This window comes from Brassica oleracea, chromosome C9 (genome assembly GCF_000695525.1).
Source record: "Brassica oleracea var. oleracea cultivar TO1000 chromosome C9, BOL, whole genome shotgun sequence".
Lineage (NCBI taxonomy): Eukaryota > Viridiplantae > Streptophyta > Magnoliopsida > Brassicales > Brassicaceae > Brassica > Brassica oleracea.
Genome location: NC_027756.1, coordinates 25,998,338 through 26,007,541, shown reverse-complemented (window position 1 = coordinate 26,007,541; position 9,204 = coordinate 25,998,338). Strand labels below are relative to the sequence as shown.

At 48.9% G+C, this 9,204-nt stretch overlaps 1 protein-coding gene across 1 annotated transcript; it reads right to left on the bottom strand.

The window, feature by feature from the left end:
- Positions 1 to 1,145, bottom strand: LOC106317667 (F-box protein FBW2-like). Its single transcript, XM_013755449.1, has 2 exons — positions 835 to 1,145; positions 1 to 634 (listed from the first exon to the last, which is right to left on the bottom strand). The coding sequence occupies exons 1-2, from the start codon at positions 1,143 to 1,145 to the stop codon at positions 1 to 3; spliced, it is 945 nt and encodes a 314-aa protein (XP_013610903.1).
- Between the last annotated feature and the right edge of the window lie 8,059 nt (positions 1,146 to 9,204).

The window sequence follows — 9,204 nt, the reverse complement described above, 5'->3', positions numbered from 1 at the left end:
TCATGGAGATGGCGGCCAAATATGGGGTTCCCTGTCGATATTCACTCTATCCGCATAAAAGTTATCGTCCCAACCATGCTCAAACTCATACTCTCCCATTTCACCATCCTCAAGGAACTCCCATGCCAAGTAATCAGATCCATCTGAGAAATAATCCGAACAGCAATCCTCCCAGTCGTTTATCATATCATAGAATCCAATCACGCGTGGACCCAACACTTTCATATCTGGAAACTTCTCTTTGAAGAACTTGTTGTCGAGTTGCACGTCCCAACAGCCTCGGAGTTCCAAGAACTGAAGAAAAATGCAAGATGATAAGATTTTGAGTACTCCTTCTACGCTGACTCGATGGTATGCAATTTCTAACCGCTTCAGCTTCGGCATCGTCCTGGCAATCGCATAAGCTTCATCGTCGTGAGAGACGACACTCGCTACGTCCAAAGGATGCATGTTTCTGGAGAACTCTGTCAGGGATTTACAGTGTTTGCCCATGGCTTGTATCGCCTCTGGGCCTAATTTACAGCAGTAGCTCAAGTCCAAGAAAGTGAGAGATGAAAGCTTTTCGGCCACGTTTACAACACCTGAATTGCTCAGACAACTTCTCGGCACCTTCAAGGTTTTAAGTGAACCAGCACTTTCAAAAATAAACAAGGAACAAAAGAAAGTGTTAAGTCAGAAACTAAAGTATGCTATAAACACTTAAAGCTTCTTAAACTGATTCTAACATGACAACTAGTCATTTTGAAGGCAAATGACACAAATGTAGATTATGACTGCTTCGAGCTTCTTCCCACTGTGTTCATAATAAGCAAAATAAGCCAGAGATAAACTCACTGTTGTGCAATGAAGGAGAAGATAGAGTCATTTTGAAGGCCAGTGACTGAGAGTTTCCGCAAAGAGCCAGAGCTTCTATTGATCAACAACTGAAGCATTCGATCGAGATGATCGGACTGGTGGCAACGGTTACACCACAGCTCAATGTCTATCTCTTGCCAGCAATAAGATCCAGTTACAGCTCTGTTCCATGCTTTGCAAACCCTAGGCACAACTGTTAGCACCTCTTGAAGAGGTAAGTGGCTAAAGATTAAGCCAAGAGCGTCAGGGATAAGCTCATCCCAGTTTCGCAACTTGCAATTTTCTTCCATCCTACAAAAAAAAACAATACATGAATGATCGTTTATACTTTAGATAACACAAGTCTTCAAAGTCTTGTATTTGAGAATCACAAAATTTCTTCTTTTCTATCAAGATCCAGCAGAGATGTTTGAACCGAGACTGTCGATAAACTAGTAAAGAGAAAAGGACGAGTTCTCGTCGGTGGGTCAAGACAAAGACGTGTTTTATTAGATCAAGTGAACGCTCAGTCGTGTTACAAGGAGGGAAAAACAAGGAAATGAACCGGCGAAATCTAATTTTCCGGAGAATACAGGTCGGCGAGAATAAGATGTAAAACCCTAGTTTCTAGCCGAAAGTAAGTGTGTTGTGATTTGCGGATCCCCTCATCGTTGTCTCTCCTCCTCTTTTTATAGACGGTCTTCTGTTGACCTAATTCGACTTGACCTATCGGGCCTTCTCGACGATTGGGCCGAGGTGTCGGGCCGCTGAACCGAGTCGTCGAGCCGAAGACTTACGGTCGTTCGCTCTGCCGGCTAAAAGTAGTCTGAAGTCGAGTCGACTACTAGCTCGCAAGTCGACGAGCCGAGCTCATCTGTTTTGATCATGTGTCAGGACAATCATCATGTGGGCCTTTTGGGAGGGTCAGGCCCATACCCAACAGTAAGTCCCCCAGTTCGTTGGTGAGTAGCGTAGCCGACTCAGCGAATTTGGAAGTAGGGTTTACAAGATAATTGTTCTGGACCCGCGATCCCGCTTGACTCCTTGACTACACGGACGACTCGCTTGCTCGTGACTCGCAGTTTCATTGGATTGGTTCGAACCGGCGGTTTCCTTTGGCTTTGGTTGCAATCGCTGGATTTGGTCTAAACCGGTTCCGGTTTACCTCGAGAAGTCGAACCGTCGCGAGATCCGGTGAATTTCACGCGCCTAAATGGGCCTACAAAGGCCCATCTACGTCTAATGATGATGCCTCGGGGTGCGCAGTCTCTCCTTATAAATATCCCTCTCGCCTCTCATTTTCTTCATTCTTCACCCGACTCAGGTACTTTCTCTCTCTTCCTCTCTGCTTCTCTCTCTACCCCTTTTTAGTCATAGATTCCTAGAAACTTGCCATGTCGTCGTGCGGTAGGCTTTCCAAGGAACAGAAAGGGAAGGATGTGGCGACGGAGACTTGCCGTACGAGTCGTCGACTCGACCCCGCCTTCTGATTTTGAGGTGATACATCGTGAGGCCATGATGGACACGACGAATATGGATGCGTCCCAGCGGGTTCTGGTCGCCGAGTCGGCGCGCCTAATTCGCGAGGAAAGGGCGACCGTTGAGTCGGTCGCGCAAGATTGTGCGAGAGATGGTCGAGGTGGAGCCCATGACGGAGAGATTTCTCCTCCTGATTTTGTTCCATGCTGCTATCATCCTGAGGGGATTTTCGAAGATCTCCCGGCGTTGGCACTGGGGCTGTTACGTCCTCCGGTCGTGGAGGGACAATCGTGGAAGAATGTTGAGGCGACTCGTTCGACTCCAAGCAGCGTGAAGATTCTGTTAAGGGAGTGTGTTGGAGTCGGGGTGACTTTTCTGATTCCAACTAAGACCCAGAGGCCATGGTCACCCCCGGTGGGATTCCAATGTGTTTATGAATCCTATTTTCAGAATGAGACAAGGCTTTGGTTCCCGATCCCTAGGCTCGTCACGTCTTACGTGAGGCGTCGTGATGCGGCGATAAGTCAGTTCTTAAATGGTTCGTTTCGTCTCCCGGTAGCATTGTTTGTGATGGCGGCGGAGATCGACATGTCGATGAATGTTCGAGCCTTCGAGGAGTTGACGTATCTTAAGTCGATGGGGGGGAAGGGTTGTACTCGATCCAAATGAGGCCGAACTACAACGTTATCGTCGGGCATCCAAACAGGACGAACAACTGGCAGCGTTTTTATTTCTACATCAAGTCAGATGAGTTTGCTTTCGAGGAGCCGCCCGGCGACACCTTTCTTTTTTTATGGAACTCTGAACTTGGTAGATTGTTGCTGATAACTCGCGATTGATTGCTTCCCTGATCTTACTAGTTTTCTTTTGAATGCAGTTGATCATCCGGATACGGCGGCTTATCCCGAAGAATTTATAGAGAACGTTCGGGCTGTCGCACTACTCGCTCAAGAAAGTTGGGATAACATTACTGTGGAAAGGATTCGGCGAGTCATCGACAGGATCTCGCGAAGTGAGTTTTCTCTTATTTCACTCGCGTTTCTTTGTTATTTCATCGTTCTTACTTGTCGATCTTTCGCAGAGGATTGGAGATCTGATCTTTTGTCACTAGTGACTGGTCGCAAACGTCGGTTTTCGTTATTCACGAGAGTGAAACAGAGAAAAATCACCACCGCAAAAGAGATGAAGGCCCTTCCAGACTTGAGTGCAATCATCGAGAAAAGACTTAGTGGCTCGTCTAGTGACGTGCCGTCGAGGACTCCTGACGGAGTTGATCGCAGGGAGTCTCCTCCTGCGGTCATTCGACCATCGCCGGTTCCTGACCCTGTCGGTTCCGAACCTTCAAGGGAAAGTTTGGTGCCAGAAGTTGACGAGTCGGCGCGTACTAAGAAGAAAGGAAAGAAGAGACCGGCTCCTGACGCATCTATCACTGTGGTTCAGGGGGGTTCATCGGAAATTGCTGCCGAGGTTCATCAGGATGAACCTCCCCAAAAAAGAAGAAGAAGGATAAGAAGAAGAAGCCTGCTGAAAAGGACCCGGTGCCAAGTGTCGGGGCAGAGAATCGAGAGCTCGTGGTTCAAGAAGAGTCGAGTTGTGGTAACGCGGCTTTGACTGATGACGAGTTGAGCAGTTTTCTGGTCGTTCCCTTGGAAAGGGGGAGAAGGGAACCATCTGTTGATCGAGGTTCCGACGGTCGAGACCATTCTAAGACACCCGAAGGGAGGCGCGAAGCATGAGTTTCTCAATCGATCACTGCCACCACTTCTCGCTCTACGCCGTCGGCTCCCGGAGGCAGCTCTACTCGAAAGAAAGGTCCCGTCAAGTTCCTTGATTACGTGGGGTTCAAATACGACGGTGACACACCGCTCGCCTACGCCCGAAGGAATGCGCCCAGTTAGTTTGCCAAATCCGAGGCGGTGCGAAAGATATGCCGCCGGTTAAAGAGCTTATCTTCAAGGACGCTTATGTCGATGCGGCAATGACCAAGGTTCTGGTAAGGGTTGCTTTCCTCCTTCTGTCTTTTTAATGCTTCTGGTCCTGACTCTCAATCTTTGTTTACGCAGAGTGATGGTAGCGTGAATTACGTCGTTGAGCTGTACGACACTGCCTTGAAAGAAACTATCTCCAAGTTGAAGAACGCTGAAAGGCTCGTGCGAGTGAAGGACTCAGCTCTTAACCGTAAAACGAGTGAGTTCAAAGCAGTGATCGAGAAGGCTGAGGCAGAGCAGAGTCGACTACTCGCAGAGAAGAAGGCCCATAAGGCGAAGTTCACGGAGAAGTTTGGAGAGCTGAAGGGCAAATTCAAGACTGCTGGCGAGAAGATCAGAGTTCTTGAGCGAGAGAATGCCTCTCTTGAGGAAGAGAAGGCCGCTTGGGAGAAGGAGAAGGCTGCTACGGCCTTAATGCATCTGAAGGAGATTAAACGGTTGAGGGACTCCCGAAGCTACGAGGTTACCCTTGAGAGGGTCCGCGTCCAGATTGAGATGGTCGTGAAGTGCAATAGGCGCTTCAACAACATTCGCGAGCGGGAGGCTCGTTGTCAAGATTTCGACACCGCGAGGTGTATCTACAGTCAAGCATTCGGGACGAAGAAATGTCTTCAGGCGCTTAAGGAGAATGGGATCGACATCCCTCAGGAGTCGATCGATCTGTTCGCCGGGCAGGAAAAAGAGTATGGTGAAAAAGCCGCTCGCCTTGATGTGGGTGAAATTCCTGAAGAGTATCTCTGCCTGTCTCCTCTCGCTCTAGCGTCTAAGTTCCCCAACGAGAACGTCCTGGCGGCGATCGATCTGTATGGGTCGAATGCTGGTTTGATCGATGCCGAAACCGCTGCTATCCTTCAGACTCCAACCAGCTCACAAGGCGAGCCGTCAGCTGAGAGGTCGGCGGTTCCGTTGGTCGAGGGATCGACAGTTCCTCCCGTACTTCCTTCGAGTGATCCTGGTTCAGCTCCCTTAGGAGAAAGCTCTTTTGTTAATGAAGAAGCACCAGCTCGATAGGTCGGTCCTGGTGACGCAGATCCGGTCCTCCCCGCCGAAGGAAGAGAAACGAGACCCGGTCTTGATGACCTGGTCGAGTTGTCTGATTCTTCGATCGAAAGAAGTGGCCAGAACGAGCCCAGCGAGGGAGCACCTCCCGGAGTAGGGGAAGATTCGAATGCATCATCAGTTGAGAGGGGGGAGCGAGGGAGCGAGGACGCGATTGCCGAAGTCCCCGAGGAACCTGAAAGCAGGTCACTGGAGGCTGACCCACCCATTTCCGACGCGGGAGTTGTCGAGAATGCTCTTGATCCGGTTCCTCGACATTCAGTGGACGACCCTGGCCGTGTCGAGGGCTGACTCTTTATGTTTGTTGTAATCTTTCTTAGTTGTTTTGTCTTTTGTCCCTTCGAGGTCTTTTGTTGTTGTAACTCCGAACCTCTTTGTTTTGGGGCTTTGTTTTTTTTTGTTTTGAACCTTCAGTAAGCCTTATGACTATTTTTGGACTTAGAAATTTTTCAACGAAGTTTGCCTTAGTCGTGAAATGAGGCTTCTTGGACTCGGAACTGCCAAAGGTCTTCCGACGAGTCGTCGAATTTTGTTTCTGACTTTAGATTTTGGCGATTTTAATCTAGCAATATGGTCGGCGTCTCGAAGTAACACTCAAGGCTGATCAGATGGTTTATCGAGTTTTGACGCGTTGTGCCATCAGTTCGAGTCATCGAAAAGTTAAAATTTCCGATTTCGAAGATAATCGTTTGTTTTTCGAGCGACAGCGGTTCTCAACCGATCTCAATCTAAACCTAGAATATAAGTTTTTGATCAGGACTTGCTCGTTAGTGGGCACGAGTGCTAGTACGTTCGTCCGAGAGACAGGGTCATGCTCGTGCGTAAGCATCACCAAAATGATTCGTGCTTCCTCTTGTTGAGGGAATCTGTTTTGATTTTTTTTTGTTATAGCTGGACCGGTTAAGGCTGCCTACGTACCTCTGGGAGAGGATCAAGCCACTCGTAAATCCTTTTTGGTGAGCGAAAGTGGCAGTTGATGCGCATTCACTCGTTTTTTTTTTGCGAGTGAAAGTGACTGATTGTCATTCACTCGTTGGTTTTGAGGTCTGATCGAGCAAAACTGGCAGTTGCTCGATCGTTAGATACGTTTTTCAAGAGTAGTATCTTCGGAGATGCATGGAGTTCCATGCTCTGGGAACAGGTTCGCCTGTTGATGTCTCGAGTCGATAGACTCCTGGTTTAATGATTTGGGCGATCTAGTACGGTCCTTCCCAGTTAGTTCCAAGCTTGCATGCGTTCAGCTCCTTAGTGTTTTCGAACACTTTGAGGAGTACAATATCGCCCAGTTCGAGAGGTCGAGACTTGACCTTCTTGTTGTAGTAGCTCTCGATCTGATGCTGATAGTTCTGGATGCGGAACAAGGCTTGGTCGCGTCGTTCTACGATAGCGTCCAAAGCATCTAGCAGCATGTCGCTGTTAAGCTCAACGTCCTGTGGCATTTTTGACCGACGTAGACTGGTTACGTTCACTTTGGCGGGAGCCATAGCTTCGACTCCGTGGGCCATTGAGAAAGGAGTTGATTTCGTTGCTCCTCGAGGAGTCGTTCTATGAGACCAAAGAACACCGTCGAGTTCATCGGCCCAGCATCCTTTTTTCAATTCGAGGCGTTTCTTTAACCCGTCGATTATGATCTTGTTAGATGCCTCAGCTTGACTGTTGCTCTGCGGGTACCGCGGACTCGATGTGTTGAGTCGGATTCTCCATCTTTCACAGAACTCTTGAAACTTGTTCGATATGAATTGGGTGCCATTGTCAGTCACTATTTCCTAAGGTAGGCCGTGGCGACAGATGATGTTTTTCCACACGAACCGTTGAATTTCTTTTTCTATTATGCTGGCGAAAGCTTCCGCCTCGATCCACTTTGTGAAGTAGTCAGTTAGCACTAGGACGAAGCGTTTCTGTCGAGAGCTTGGCATAGGGCCGATTATGTCCATTCCCCATCGCATAAAAGGGTATGGTGCCGTCATCGTCCGTAGCAGCTCTGTCGGGGAATGGATTGTCGAAGCGTGTCACTGGCATTGGTCACATCTTTGAGCGTATGCCTCGCAATCTGCGTTCATTGTTGGCCAGTAAAAGCCGAGGCTTTTGACTTTTAAAGCTAGTGCTCGACCTCCGTAGTGATTTCCTGCAGCGCCTTCATGCGTTTCGGCCATGACAAGATGCGTTTCTTCGCCGTTGATGCACTTCAAGAGTACTTTGGTTGTGGTCCATCGATGGAGTTCTCCATCCAAGACGACGTAGTGGGCACTTCTTGTCTTGAGTCGTCTTGCAATCCATTTATCGGGAGGTAGCTTTCCATCGACCAGATAGTTGATGGATTTTGTCCTCCAGTCGGTAGCTTCAACTTGTTCCGCTGCGGGGTCCTCGTCCATGGGGATGGCTTCGGTTATGGGTGCTACGACGGTCGCTTCGCTAGGCGGGAGCTCAATGCTTGATTTGTCGATCTTGTGGATGGGGATGGTCCGTTTCACCTGATCGCGCAGCCTGCTACCCAAGGCAGCGAAGGCGTCGGCGCACACGTTCTCTCCTATGGGGACTTTGGTGAGTTCGAAGAATTCAAAGTCCTTAGCGAGTGTGTGAACGACTTTAAGGTACACGTCCATTCATTTATTACGAGCTTCGTAGTCGCCGCTAAACTGACTGGTAACGAGTTGTGAGTCGCAATATGCACTGAGGCGTTTTGCCTTGACTGCCTTAGCGAGTCGTAATCCTGCGATCAATGACTCGTATTCCGCTTCATTGTTTGAAGCGGTGAAGCCGAAACTGAACGACTGTCTGATTAGCTCGCCTGTTGGAGACTGCAGTTGGACTCCTGCTCCTGATCCTTTGTTTGTTGACGATCCATCGACGTGAAGTATCCAATTCTGGCATGGTAGGATTAGGTCTTGCTCTAGCTCTGGTGCGAGCTCGATCAGGAAGTCAACGAGGACTTGGGATTTTGCTGCTGTTCGATTTTTGAACACAATGTCATGCTCGCTGAGCTCGATAGCCCACTTTGATAATCGTCCGGACTGGTTGGTGTTTTGCATTACTGTGCAGAGCGGTTGATTTGTTAGTACTTCGATCGTATGCGATTGGAAGTAAGGACGCAGCTTCCTCGCTGACGTGATAATTGCAAGAGCCATCTTCTCGAGGGTGGGGAATCGTGTTTCTGGGTCGGTCATCCGCTTGCTCGTGTAGAAGAGAGGCTTTTGCTCTCCTCGATCCTCTCGGATGAGGAAGCTGCTGACCGCGGTGGAGGATACTGCGATTTAAAAGGAGAGTGTATTACCGGCTTCTGGTTTCGATAGCACGGGAGGAGTCGTAAGATACTGTTTGAGTTGTCCGAACGCCTCTTAGCACTTCTGTCCCAGACGAAACGCTTGTTTCCATGCAGTAACTCGTAAAAGGGGAGGCATTTATCCGTGGACCTCGAGATGAAGCGGTTCAATGCTGCAATCCTCCCCGTGAGCCGCTGAACCTCTCTGCTGTTTTTTGGGCTGGGAAGGTCAAGTATGGCGGTGATCTGCTTAGGATTCGCCTCGATCCCTCGCTGGGTGACAATGTATCCCAAGAACTCGCCTGAAGTGACGCCGAAGGTGCATTTTGCAGGATTGAGTTTCATTTCGTACTCATTCAGCATTTTAAAGCACTCTTTTAAATGATTTAGATGATCTGCCGCGCGGAGTGACTTAACCAGCATGTCGTCAATGTAGACCTCCATTGTGTTCCCCAGTTTGTCGGCGAACATTCGATTGACGAGTCGTTGATAGGTCGCACCGGCATTCTTAAGACCGAATGGCATCACTTTGTAGCAGTACGTCCCTCTATCGGTGATGAATGCTGTCTTCTCTCGATCGTCTGG